General features: G+C 40.3%; 1 protein-coding gene across 1 annotated transcript in view; it reads left to right on the top strand.

The window, feature by feature from the left end:
* Window positions 1-14,733, top strand: part of VPS13D (vacuolar protein sorting 13 homolog D) — a 244,666-nt gene that overhangs the window by 37,926 nt on the left and 192,007 nt on the right. Inside the window, exons 21-25 of the mRNA XM_030878044.2 lie at window positions 2,314-3,345; window positions 5,454-5,544; window positions 7,331-7,457; window positions 9,100-9,280; window positions 14,452-14,634. Of these exons, the coding sequence (XP_030733904.1) occupies window positions 2,314-3,345; window positions 5,454-5,544; window positions 7,331-7,457; window positions 9,100-9,280; window positions 14,452-14,634 (1,614 nt within the window). The remainder of the gene's footprint in view (window positions 1-2,313; window positions 3,346-5,453; window positions 5,545-7,330; window positions 7,458-9,099; window positions 9,281-14,451; window positions 14,635-14,733) is intronic.

Here is a 14,733-nt window from a genome sequence, read left to right as displayed (position 1 = left end):
TGTAAAACAATGTGATTATCTGAGCTGTTGACAGATCCCTTCAAGGGAGACTTAGTCTTGCCCCTCATTGAAATGAAATGGTCCGGGGCTGTGTGTGTGTGTGTGGGGGGGGGGGTGGGGGTGGGGGGGGGGTGGTGTATGTGTGTATACACCTGTCATCCTTTTTCCTTCGAAAGTGTCATTTTTCCTGCTTTCACAGGCATGAGAGCAAAAAGCATAACATTATAAAACAGCAAGGACAAGCAGGATCTTAGGACAGTGGACCCTGGCCTTGGGCAGTATTTGGTTACTAGTCTGTCTGGCAGTTGCTCTGGAGTAACCCGGGAGTGCTGTTAACAGAACCTACATACTTTTTGACATCAGTGGTTCCTAGATATGGGTCTCTGGGTGAGAGAACTTTCCCCAAAGCTTTTCCTTTTTGGCTTCTAGGGTATTTCCTTTTTCTCTTTTAAACTTTTGCCTCATCAGTGGTGGTTACTTAGGATGAATATTTCAGCTTAAATATAGCACATAATGTGAATTCTATTGGATTATATTGACTTATTATCTTATGGTTACCATCGACTTACTGTTGTGTTTTTTTTGGTTTTTTTTTTTTTTTTGCGGTGCGCGGGCCTCTCACTGTTGTGGTCTCTCCCATTGCGGAGCACAGGCTCCGGATGTGCGGGCCCAGCGGCAATGGCTTACGGGCCCAGCCGCTCCACGGCATGTGGGATCTTCCCGGACCGGGGCACGAACCCATGTCCCCTGCATCGGCAGGCGGACTCTCAACCACTGCGCCACCAGGGAAGCCCCTTACTGTTGTTTTTGATGAAAATCTTAAAAAATTATTTTAAATAATTCTTTAAAATAATTTAGTAATTTAGATAATGAAAAATATTTTATTATGAAAGATTTTAAAAATAGACAAAAGTAGAATTGTCTAATAAACCTCATATACCCATCACTCAGATTCAGCAGTTACCAAGATTTTGCCACATGTGTCTCGTCCATTCTTATTTTCCTTTGGGGAAATATTTTAAGGCAAATCCCAGACCTCATGCCATTTTTAACCCTATATATTTAGAATGTATCACTACAAACTATGTGCATTTAAAAAAGTAACTATAATGGTATTATCATGCCTTACAAAATTAATGAAGATTCCTTGGTGTCATCTGAATTTTAATCCATTTTCAGATTTCAGAGACAGTTTTGATTGTTTCAAAAACGTCTTTTCACTTTTGGTTTGTTTGAATCAGGATCCAGACAAGGTCTGTACATTGCATTTGGATGGTACAACTTGTGGGTCTCTATTCATTTAGTTTCCCTCTCATGTTTTTCCCCCCATGACATTATTTTGTTGGGAAAACTAGGTCAGTTGTCCTGCGCAATGTCCTACAGTCCGGATTTGGCTGTTAGTTTGTGGTGTCACTGAACTTGTCCCCCCCATTTTCTGTAAATTGTAAGTTAACTCTGCAGGTTTAACTGGATTCAGGATTTTTTTTTTTGGCCAGAACACTTCAAAGGTGGTGCAGTGTACTTTATGTTATATTATATCAGGAGGCACATAATGTCTAATTGACATTAGTGATGCCAAAATTGTTGATTTTGTTCAGGTGGCAGGAAGCTGATCCCTCCATCGTAAAATTCCCTGTCAGTCACTCGTGTAAGGTCTTATTCACTGATAACTGTGGTGGGATACGTTATTTATTTAGGGGTTACAAAATGATCACCTTCTAATTCTGTTTTTTCTGTATCTGTTTGGAATGCTTCTGTTAAAAAAATTGTCCTTAAGTAAATAAAAAACTTCCCTGAAAACAGTTTTATTAAGAAATTGTAATTAAAAACAAAGTAAGGGAGTAACAAGTAATCATGGATCTGCATCATTATCATCATTATCATTAAAAAATTCTGTTTGATCAGCTGTACTAAACTTAGGTTGTTATACTAATTGGTGATGATCAGTGAGTTTTAGAACCATGAGTCTTGTTTCTCAATCCTAAGGTATAACCACATTAGACTTCTGGCAGTATTCCCTTCAATTTTTGAGGTTGTTTTTTGGGGTTAGAGTGTTTTGCTGATTCAGGCCTACAGTTAATAGCACTTATTGAACATTTATTGTGTGTAGATTATTCTGTGAGGTACTTGGGGAGGGCCTTGTGAATAGATATGGGTCACAGAGAGGTAAGGACAGAAAAGAAACAAAAGATAGTCCTTGCTGTCACCTAAGTTAAAACTTCTCGGGGAAAGCCATAAAAAATTAGTGGGCAGTGCATATGAGTGCAGTTGATGACAGTAGCAGAATAACTGAATTTTTCTCTTCGAATACAGGTGGTGTTAGCAAAGCATGTATATGAGCAGGTTTTACAAACTCTGGACAATCTCGTGTACAGTGAAGACCTGAATAAGCTTCCAGTCAGTGCCACCTCCTCACCTTGCCCTAACTCTCCTGTGCCTTCCCTCGGTACCTGTGGAGAACCTTCCGTTGAAAGGAAGGAGAACGGATTGTTCAGCCACTGCAGCCTTTCTAACTCTTCTCAAAAGTCCTTGTCTTTTAAGGAAGTCAGATCTTTTACCCAGATTCAAGCCAACTTCTGTATATCAGAGCTTCAAGTTCAGCTAAGTGGAGATCTGACTTTGGGGGCGCAAGGTCTTGTGAGCTTAAAATTTCAAGATTTTGAGGTGGAATTCAGTAAAGACCATCCTCAGACTTTATCCATTCAGATTGCCCTGCGCTCTCTGCTGATGGAAGACTTATTGGAGAAAAATCCAGATTCCAAATATAAGAACCTGATGGTGTCTCGGGGAGCCCCTAAGCCATCTAGTTTAGCACAAAAAGAGTATCTCTCTCAGTCTTGCCCTTCTGTGTCCAACGTGGAGTATCCGGATATGCCTCGGTCTCTCCCTTCCCACATGGAAGAAGCTCCTAATGTCTTTCAGCTGTATCAGAGACCCATTTCAGCCTCCCGGAAGAAGCAAAAGGAAGTCCAGGACAAGGACTGTCCCTTGACCCCACCTCCTTCTCCAACAGTAGAGGAGCCCAAGATACTTGCTGGAAGGAGTAAATTTGATGATTCCTTGGTCCATATCAATATATTCTTGGTGGATAAGAAGCATCCAGAATTCTCTTCCAGTTATAATCGAGTTAACCGGAGCATTGATGTTGATTTTAACTGCTTGGATGTGCTGATCACACTGCAGACCTGGGTCATGATACTAGATTTTTTTGGAATTGGCTCCACTGCAGACAACCATGCAGTGAAGGTGCCGCCTGAGGACATTCTACAAAACGTGAAGTCAGAGCCAAGCGCTTTAATAGAGTCTGAACTTCAGGATCCAGTTAACACCAAACTGGATCTCAAGGTATCAGTCCTCTTGGGCTCCCATAAGTTCTAAGAATGAATGTGGGCTTTTTTACTTAAATGCTGTCATTGTACATTTACTCTAGAAAATTCTTCTTATTGGCAGGGGAGCTATATGGTTTTCTGGATGTCTATTACAAAAGGGTAGACATTCGTATTTTAGAAAAGGTTTTAGCATTAATCCCTTCTGGAGGCAGGGGCGATAAATGGTTTCGGTAACTTCGTGTCTCCCCTTTGGGCTGTGTAGTCCATTGGAATTACTTAGCTCCTCTGAGCCTCTGTTTCCTCATCTTCCATCATCTCACTGTGATAACTAAATGAGGGAATTACGTAAAGCACCTGGCAACATGTCCAGTACATAGTAGCTACTTTAAAATGTGCCTATTGTCATCATCTCCCTCTCACTCAGAACATTACTGGCTTTTATTGAGAGCAACAGTACAGGTGTTAAAAATGAAGTCTCGAATGTCAGATTTGCCTAGATTTGAATCCTGGCATTTTTGTTGTAACCATACAGCTGTGTGGCTGGGGACAAATTATTTAGCCTCTTTCTCCTTCAAGTTTTTCATCAATAAACGTAGGGTGTTTAATGGTGCCTATGTCATTGGGTTGTGAGGATTCAATGAGATGATGTAGGTAAGGCCCTCCTCACGTGTGTGGCAGAAATGATCATTCAGTGAATGGTACTTCCCCCCACCTTTTCCTCCCATGCAGTTGTCTTGTAGAAACTGGGTTAGTGTCCCCTAGAGTGTCCCGCACTCTGGATTTGTCTCTTTGTGTCCTTATGGTACCATTTGACTTCTTTTTCCTCTAATTTTAGAAATGGAAGTTAGCTCTAGAGACTTGATCAGGTTCAGGTTCGACTTTTTGGTAAACACCCTTCAGAGGTGGTGCTGAGTGCTTCCTAGTTACACCAGGAGGTCTACAACATCCGGTTGTTCCACTTCTGGTGACTCTTAAGATCCATGCTAAGAGTGGGCTCAGGTGGTTATAGCTGGATTCCTCTAAGCAGAGCATTTTTAGGCCCATTACGTACATTATTTTGATGATTAAGTGGCTAGAGGTGTTTTTACTTACCCCTTCATGAAGGTCTCATTCCCTCGAGCTCCTTCTGTCGTCCATGTCCAAAAACTACTGCAAGGGGACCCTCTGTGGTGCTGGAGTGGCCCCCCAGGGTCATTGCTCCATCTGTAATAATTCTCTCCTTTTTTCTCTGCCTTCCCCTACACATGATTTTTCTCCTTCCTTTCCTTCTATTATTTTCTTTCTTTTTCCATTTTTTCCCATTCATCAGACATGTACCGATCACCTACTTTGTGGTAGGCATGAAAGATGAAGGCGTGAGTATCACTGGGCTCTGCCACTCGGGAGCAGAGTGTATGAATGGGGGTTTGATCTGTTCTCCGTCCCCTCTTCTGTCCTTCCTTCTCTTCAATCAGGGCCTCACCCCAGTGATAACACTCAGAGGTACCTGCCTCAATAAATCATAGACATAGAGTCCTTTTTGTGGTTAAAATGACAGTATTGCAATACCGTATTTCTTTGTTTCAGAGAATGCTGTTCCCAAGACAGAGGATTTTGGTTTTCTTCTATTTATAGTTGTCTCTGGGAAAGAAAATCTTGGATTGTAGTTCCTAAGTGAAGTCCCAGTTGGTCACCACGGGCTTCTATTAAATACTTGTCCCAAGACATTAAACATTAAGTGTATTTATCATTTTGCTTTGACAGATTTCTTAGGGTGGACTTTACTTAATGAATCTGTGTGAGTGATTACAAAATAGTGTGATGTTAGAGATGAATGCAAAAAGGGGAAAAATCGTTTTATAATGTAAAACATTTCACTAACAAAGAATAGACGAGGCCAAAAAACCCCACAAAAACCTGAAAACCAAATACCAAGAAACAACAGAGTTCATTTCCTATCAGCTCTCTCCTCTTATTATGGTTTGGCTGACTAAGAAAAGCTGAAATGAAGATGGCATCAGTAAAATAAAAGCTTTATCTTCAGATTTCCTGAGACTTGCAGCATCTTTCTCGATGCTGTTTGTCTGAAAGTTACCTTTTTTCCCCTCAGTGATATTTGCCTTGCTTTACCTCCTGTGTTCTTAGGTTCATTCGCTCTCTCTCGTGCTGAATAAGACCACCAGTGAGCTTGCTAAAGCAAATGTGTCCAAATTAGTGGCACACCTGGAAATGATTGGTAAGTGGGGAAAATCAGACTTGCAAAGTCTGGGAAGAGTTTGAACATCCTGTTTACAAATCTAACTGTCCTTACTGACTAAGGTGTGGCTCAGTGGCTTGGTTGTGGTTACTAGCCTGGCCATGATTTGTGGTGGTGGTGCCCCAATACTGGTCTGTGGATCAGAATCATCTGGGTAGCTCGTTAGAAATGCACACGTCGGCACAACTCCTTCCCCATCCCAGGAATCTGATTCTTTAGGTTGGGATGGGGTCCTGACATCTGTCTGTGTTTTAAACAGACTATCTGGGTGACTATGTAATTTCTTTGTCTAAAATTAGGACATTTTGGGGAGTGAAAGGGGGCATTATTCATAATTACAGCTGGGAAACAGGCATATAACAGGGCCGTCTCTGGGAAACCAGGGCACGTGTTCAGTCTGTTGCCATGCATAGGGGGAGCCACCAATAGGGGGTGGTTTAGGCAGGGGGATATTGTAGCAAAGCTAGCATTCTTTCTAATGGGACTCCATAGGTTGAAATTCCTAGTAGCACACAAGAGAGGAGCTGTATCAAGTTCTAAATCAGAGGGATTTACAGTGTGCATAAAATACCGCTCCTTTTTTAAGCAACTGGTAATGAAATAAGGAAGATTACAAAGCTCCAATGTTGATTCTGTAGTAAAATAAGAATGTCTTTTGGGGACGGGATGAACTAAAATTGAGATTTCATGCCTGGTATAAATTAATTATAAAAGGTTCCTAGAAGAGATGGGTCTTTAGAATTGGGAGAAGCTTGTGTATTTTTGTTAGAGGACATTAGGGGTCAAAAATAAGTATGTGTCTTCAGTTCACTGGGCGCAGAACTAGCCTGACAAATATATACACCTCAGTCATTGTTCTGTAATGCTAATTATGATGATAAAGTTTGTTTCACAGAAGCGGCAGTGCAGAATATTCCTTTTCAATATCCACACCATGTTAAGAATGATTCATATAGGTTTGCGCCCCAGGTGCACATTTCAACATTTCTTCTTTCTTCTACCCACCTTCCAGGGGCTTTACTTGTGTAATGTCAAGAGTAGTTTCAAATCTGTGTCTCCAGTGTCTGTCTCATTAATTTTGCCTTTTAATTAAATCACACTAAAACCCATTTTTTAATGCTCGAGTAACATATCTGTGACACTTCCTCCTTTATTCTTTTTTTTTTTTTTTGCGGTACGCGGCCCTCTCACTGTTGTGGCCTCTGCCGTTGCGGAGCACAGGCTCTGGACGCGCAGGCTCAGCGGCCATGGCTCACGGGCCCAGCCGCTCCGCGGCATGTGGGATCTTCCCGGACCGGGGCACGAACCCGTGTCCCCTGCATCGGCAGGCGGACTCTCAACCACTGCGCCACCAGGGAAGCTCCTCCTTTATTTTTTTGTCCGTAGTACAAAATAGACCTTATGATATTTCACTGATTCTAATTAGTGGTCTGATCTCAGAAGAGAGCCCATTTTTATCTGTATTTGTAAATGTTTTATCCTTTAAATTGTGTATGCATTTAATTTTTTTCCCCTTGTAAGTGTTAAAGTGTGATGCTGCAGTATTATTTCAGTCCCTTTGGACTTTTGCATGGAGACTATTTGCAATCGTGCATCAAATATTTTTCTGGGTATATAGGAATATGAAAATTTTCTTTTGAATTTTGCTTTATTAAATGGTGTAAAGTCTGAAGCATGTGTGTATCAATTTTTGTTTCAGGCAAATTTAAGGTGTGTGACAGAAAAAAGATACATAAGAATGTGTTCTAATTTTTAACATTCCTAGAAGGAGACCTGGCCTTACAGGGAAGCATTGGGAGCCTGTCTCTGAGTGACCTTACATCCCATGGAGAGTTCTATAGAGAACGGTTCACTACAAGTGGGGAAGAAGCACTCATCTTCCAGACTTTCAAGTAAAAATACCGATCTTTTCTCACTTAACATTTTGTCATAATTGCTTGTTGTTTCAAATTCTTGTCAGCTAAACAATGAAGAAAAGTTTTAAAAAATCGTAACATCTTACGTAAAATTGATTTGATCTAGTTGTGGGGAATCTTGATTTATATATATCCAATGCAATGGATCTGCATTGAAGTGGGCGACTCAGGCTTAATAAATAAATGGGGTATGATTGAAATAATTGTGATTATTATTAGTCTGGTTTCACACCAACTTGTTATGTGACTTTGAGCAAGTCACTTAATCTCCATGCATCAGTTTTTCAATCGAAATATTGAGGGGACTATGTTAGATCAATTTCCATCTAGCTCTGAATGCTCTGGAATGATTTCAGCCTGAGAAAGTTGTTGAAGTTACGGGTTTTAAATTACATTACGCATTTTTCCCAGTACAATCATAATCTATATTCAATTTTAGAACTTAGAAGGCATTTTTAGCCTATGTAGTTACTAAAGAATGGTTTTCTCAGAAAGCAGAAAGTGTAAAAGGCTGGGATTTAAACCTCTCAGGGAACTGTTAGAAAATACAGGTATCCAGCTCTGCTCTCAGATATTCTGGTCTGCGGTAGTATTCTATTTTTTTTAAACTTGCCGAAGTGATTTTTAAAAATTTTTTGGCTGCGCCGCACAGCATGTGGGATCTTAATTCCCTGACTAGGGATCACACCCGCGCCCCCTGCATTGGAAGCACGGAGTCTTAACCACTGGACCACCAGGGAAGTCCTGCCAGAGTGATTTTAATGTTCAACCAGAGTTGAGAAAAATGGTCCCTAAAGATGTCTGAGAACTTTTTCTTTCCTTTCCAGAGGAAGTATATCATACTGTTCTGAGAATTTAGATTGATTTGTTTGCACTGTTACCTACCACAGTGGCATGGTTCTCTAATAAATGAGATAATTAGTGTCAAGCTCTTAACTCTCTGCCTGACACAAAATAGGTGCTCACCTAATACGAGTTCTTTTCCCCAGTGACTGTATCCTGTATAATAATTTATTATTAGGGCATCATGTTCCATTAAATTTAAAACCATTTGTAAAAGTTTTCTAATTTATCTGTGAATGTAGATGCTAAAACTCTTTAGCTTGCATTTCACTGAAGTAAAAAGAAGACTTCTTTCAGCTTCCAGAAGACAGATTGCCCCAGAAACTTTGGTTCTGTTGCCTAATTTTCTTTACCAATTGTTTTGTGGTCTTATTTTTATTACCTTTCAAGCCCATATTGTCACAGTCTTTGCTAGAAGAGTGAGCAGGAATAGTCATTTTTCCTTAAAGGCAGGGAAAAAGAGCCTCAGGGGAAAGGTCTGAACCACAGGTGGCTTCTGAGTGAGTTCTGGAGTCATGAGTGGGTTCAGCACCCAGAGCTATGCCCCTGTTTATAGCCCTGGCCCTCACGCCAGACTTTTATTTAACATCCTCAACACATGGCGGGAGCTTAGAAAGGAAGTAATTGTTGGAGTTTGCTTTCTAAAACTTGATTGGTGGATTTCCATTTTAATAAAGCTGTTTTCTAGGGAAACCCGTAAGTCCACCCAAGTTTTCTTCAAATACTAATTTGCATCTTGCTGCTGTCTGAGTCACATTTTTGCCCTTCCTCCTAGATATGGCCGGCCCGACCCGCTGCTCCGGAGGGAGTACGACATTCGAGTGAGCCTCCAGATGGCCTCCGTGCAGTATGTGCACACCCAGCGCTTCCAGGCGGAGGTGGTGGCCTTCATCCAGCACTTCACTCAGCTGCAGGACGTGTTAGGGCGCCAGCGAGCTGCTATTGAGGGGCAGACGGTAGGTAGTGTCATTGATCCAAGATGCTTTTCCAGTTTGACTGATCAGTAGAACTTTTAAATCTCTAGAGGTAAATCTGGAAACTTTCACTGAAAAAGGTGAAGGTAATTAGGTAATCTTAAGCTTACTACTGTCCTCCAGGTAGCTGAGTATCTACAGAAATCTTACTGTAATCAGAGAGCTTATGTTCCTTACTCATCATATCGTGTTTTAATTTCCTTTGAAGTTTAGCTTTAGCTTGCTCTAAAAAAAGATAAACTTTTTATGGATAACACTAAAGACTTCAGGTCCCTTTTAGAACTTCAGTGGGGTTACTTCTCCTGGAAAGTGGTCCCAAAGAACATATCTATTCTATTATAGGAAGAGGATTTTTTTCAGATATAGTTCTCCAACTTCTTAGTTCATGGCTCCCTTTAATGTCTTGGAATTTTTTCCGTGATACATCCTAGACCAAAAGAAACACCTAATGGTCTTTCCATTTCCTAAGTAATGAAGTCTAAACAGCTTAATAAGTATATATGTCCAACAGCTTAGTAGCTGTTAGAAAAAAAACACGTAAGTGAAAAATGAGATTTTTGTTTCATTTTTAAGTAACCGTAATTCCTTCCTAGTAGGATGTATGTGCCTCTTGGGCACTGAACAGTTTCTCACACTTGGAATCAGGTTGAACATCACAGCCCTCATTTCCTTTTCCACATTTACTTTCTCATGGTACTTGCTTTTTATGGCAGCAACTGCTTAAGACCCAGCTTTGCAAAGATGTGACATCATTGAAAGGAATGTAGCATGATCTAACATTGAGTGTAAACCATCTCAAGTTGGTAGTTTGTGCAGTGTCTAACAGATGATGTGTTTCCCTCAAAGATTTAAAATGTCCTGGCAGTGCACCTGTGAGTGTGAGGCAGCCTCCTGTGGTGTCTTGGCACACAGTTTGGGAACCACAGAAAACAATTACAATGTAGTTCTTTGTAAAACTTGTTATTTATTTATTTTTAAGCTTTATTAGGTAAAAGATTAAAATTTAAGTCTTTATAATGGCAACACTTAAAAATTTTATGTTTTAGTTTAAATTAAAAAATTTTGAATATGTTGTATATTGTTTTAGTACAGAATCAAAGTAAAAAAGGACATTTGGAGAAAAGTCTCTTTCTCAATTACTTTTCCTCAGCCACCCAATTTCTGTCCTTGGCAACAACCAATGTTACTGGTTTCCTGTGTATGTTATAGAGAAGGTATTCGTTTTTAAATATAAAAGTACAATCAAATTATAGGGAATCTGGAAAAGATATCTTATCAGTTTTCTAGCACCATAGGTATGTTTTATGTTCTTTTTTCCCTATACATGTTTCCATGGTTATAATTATGGAGTATGTAACCTTTTTTTCTCTCTTTAGAAACTAAAAAAAAACAATTTAGTATTTGATACATATAAAGAATATCTGTAGCATGCTTATAAATTACAAAGTGTGGTAATAGAAGGAACATCTATGAACCCACCACCAAAATAAAAATTAAAACATTACTAAGACTGTTGCATGTGGTCCTTCCCTATCTCATTCTGTTAATGCCTCAGGTAACCCCTCTCCTGATTTTTGGGTCGACTAGTCCCTTTAAAATTTTTGCTTGTTTGACCTTTATAAAAAGGGCATTAAATTTGCTTGTGTCGGGCTTCCCTGGTGGCGCAGTGGTTGAGAGTCCGCCTGCCGATGCAGGGGACGCGGGTTCGTGCCCCAGTCCGGGAGGATCCCATGTGCCGCGGAGCGGTTGGGTCTGTGAGCCATGGCCGCTGGGCCTGTGTGTCCGGAGCCTGTGCTCTGCAGTGGGAGGGGCCACAGCAGTGAGAGGCCCGCGTACCGCAAAAAAAAAAAAATAAAAAAATAAAAAAAATTTGCTTGTGTCCATTTGCTAATTGTCTCCCAGTGCTAATCCCTGCATCCTGGTAGCCACTGGCCAACTTGCTATTACAACAGAATACAGCCATGTTCATTCGCTTCCTTATTGTCTGTGGATGCTTCTTTCTTTTTTTTTTTTTTTTGCGATACATGGGCCTCTCACTGTTGTGGCCTTTCCTGTTGCGGAGCACAGCCTCCGGACGCGCAGGCTCAGCGGCCATGGCTCACGGGCCCAGCCGCTCCGCGGCATGTGGGATCTTCCCGGACCGGGGCATGAACCCATGTCCCCTGCATCGGCAGGTGGACTCTGAACCACTGCGCCACCAGGGAAGCCCTGTGGATGCTTTTATAGTTTTCTTGATTTGCTCCAATATATTATGGATTTTGTATCTATGCTCCTGAGGGATATTAGTTTGTTGTTTTCTTTTCTTAAAAAGGAAAGAATGCCTGTTTTCTGGTTTTGGTAACTGGTCAGTGCTGTCCTTGTAGTATGAATTGGGAAGTGTTCCCTATTCTACTTTCAGAATAGTTTGTGTAGAATTGACATTATTTCTTCCTTTATATATTCTGGATATAAGACTTTTGATATATGTATTACAGATATTTTATCTTAGTCTATAGGTTTTTTTTCCCATTTAAAAAAATTTTTTTTATTTTTGGCTGCGCTGGGTCTTAGTTGTAGCATGCGGGATCTTCGTTGTGACATGCAGGATCTTTGTTTTAGTTGCAGCATGCGGACTTCTTAGTTGCAGCATGCGAACTCTTAATTACGGCATGCATGCGGGATCTAGTTCCCCGGCCAGGGGTCGAACCCAGGCCCTGTGCATTGGGAGCATGGAGCCTTACCCACTGGACCTTTTCCCATTTTCTTAATACTATTTTTTGAAAAGCAGGAGTCTTTCTTTTTTTTTTTAAATTTCTCTTTTATTTATTTTTTGACTGCGTTGGGTCTTTGTTGCTGTGCATGGGCTTTCTCTAGCTGCGGCGAATGGGGGCATCTCTTTGTTGCGGTGCACGGGCTTCTCATTGCAGTGGCTTCTCTTGTTGCAGAGCATGGGCTCTAGGCACACGGGCTTCAGTAGTTGTGGCTCGCGGGCTCTAGAGCACAGGCTCAGTAGTTGTGGTGCACGGGCTTAGTTGCTCCGCGGCATGTGGGATCTTCCCGGAGCAGGGCTCGAACCCGTGTTCCCTTCATTGGCAGGTGGATTCTTAACCACTGAACCACCAGGGAAGTCCCAGAAGTCTTTCATTTTGATGAAGTCCAATTTTTTTCTTTTAGGTTAGTGCTGTGTGTTTTGTGAAAGAAATCTGCTTACCACTAGGTGGCAAAAAATTTCTCCTATTTCCTCTTTTAGAAGTGTTATAATTTTAGACCTCTTCCATTTTGAGTTAATTTTTGTGTATTTTGTGAAGTAAGGGTTGAGATTTTTTTTCCGTTTATGTATTCAGACTATTCTTTTCCCATTGAATTACCTTGACGCTTCTGTTGAGAATGTATGCGTGTATTTCCTTATTCTCTATTCTGTTCCATTGATTTATATTTAATTGTATACCACCCTGTCTTGATTGCTCTTGCTTTATGATATGTCTTGAAATCAGATAGTGTAAGTCCTCCAACTTGTTTCAAAGATGTATTGGCTATTCTAGGTCCTTTGTTTTTCTCTATAAATTTTAGAATCAGCTTGTCTGTTTCTACAGTAAAGTCAGCTAGGATTTGACTGGGATTGCCTTGAATCCATATATCTGGAGAATTGACGTCTTAACAGTATTGAGTCTTTGGATCCTTGAGTATGGTATATCCCTCCATTTAATTAGATCTTCAGTTTCTCTCAGCAGTGTTTCGTAGTTTTGGGTATACCCTTCTTACACATCTTTTGTTAAATTTATCCCTAGGTGTTTCACAATTTTGATGCTGTTGTAAATTGTATCAATTAAAAATTTCAATGTACACTTGTTTATTGAAAGTTTGAGAAATATAATTGACTCATATACTGACATGTTGACCTCATATCCTACAATCTTGCTAAACTTACTTATTGTAGTTCCTTTAGATTCTCTAGGGTTTTCTACATAGATTATTATGTTGTCTGTGAATAAGAGAGTTTTCTTTTTTCCTTTCCAACCTGTATACCTTTTTGTGTGGACTAGGACTTCCACTACAATGTTGAATAGAAGTGGTGAGAGTGGGTATCCATGCTTTGTTCCTTATCTTAGAGGGAAAACATTGTCTTTCACAGATGTATGTGATGTTAGCTCGAGATAGTTTGTGTGTGTTTTTAAGTTATCTGTCTACTTTGTCTGAATTGTCAATTTGTTGGCATGAACTTGTTCATAGGTTCCCACATCTTTTTAATATTAAGTTCTCTAGCAATGTCCCTGACTCTTCCCTGATAGTGGTGATTTTTGTTTCCTTCATTTTTTCTTGATTAATATAGGTAGAGTTTTATACTTTCAACCAACTCATGGAGGCCTGTGTTAGGCCCATGCATACTGTTAACAAGCATGCCGTGTGCACTTGAAAAGAATGTAAAATGCTTGTTGGGTAGAGTGTTCTATAAATGTTGAATTGATTTTTCTCTGTTGTTTATCTGTTTTCTAAATAACTGGTTTCTGCTCTTTATTATTGTCTTCCTTCTCCTTACTTAGGTTTATTTTGCTTTTCTACCTTCTTAAGCTGGAAGCTTTATTGATTTTAAATCTTTAATATAAAATAAGTATTTAATGCTAAACATTTTTCTTTAAGTACCTTTTTAAGTGCATTCCATGAATTTTTTTTTTTTTTTTTTTGCCGCACGCGGGCCTCTCACTGCTGTGGCCTCTCCCGTTGCGGAGCACGGGCTCCGGATGCGCAGGCTCAGCGGCCATGGCTCACAGGCCCAGCCGCTCCGTGGCATGTGGGATCTTCCAGGACCGGGGCACGAACCCGTGTCCCCTGCATCGGCAGGCAGACTCTCAACCACTGCGCCACCAGGGAAACCCTGAATTTTAATGTGCTGTGTTTTCTTTATCAGTAAGGTCAAAATATTTTTTAAATTTCTCTTGTGATTTCTTCTGTGACCCATGGGTTATTTAGAAGTGTATAGTCTAATTTCTAGATGTTTGGGGGTTTTCCATTATCTTCTTGTTACTGATTTCTAATTTAACTCCTTGGTGTTCATAGAATATATTCTGTGTGATTTTAATTGTTTTAGATTTATAAATTCATGAAACTTTTGGAAATTTGATTATAAAATTAGGGAATTAATTGAACATCTAACCCAATTTTCCTTCTTCTTTCAGGTGAGAGATCATGCCCAGCGTTGTTCACGGGTTCTCCTGGATATTGAGGCTGGTGCTCCTGTTCTTCTTATCCCAGAAAGTTCCAGATCAAATAATCTGATTGTAGCGAATTTGGGGAAGTTGAAAGTCAAGAACAAGTTTCTCTTTGCTGGTATTCCTGGGACCTTCACCTTACAAGATAAGGTGAGCAGTCAGCACCCATTCCCTTCTCAGTTCACCTGGCATTGGAATGCCAGTCGAAAAATTCAGATGCTGCCATAAGAAGATTCCTAACCACTGTTA

Source organism: Globicephala melas, chromosome 1, assembly GCF_963455315.2.
Source record: "Globicephala melas chromosome 1, mGloMel1.2, whole genome shotgun sequence".
Lineage (NCBI taxonomy): Eukaryota > Metazoa > Chordata > Mammalia > Artiodactyla > Delphinidae > Globicephala > Globicephala melas.
This window is presented reverse-complemented; position numbering and strand designations above follow the sequence as displayed.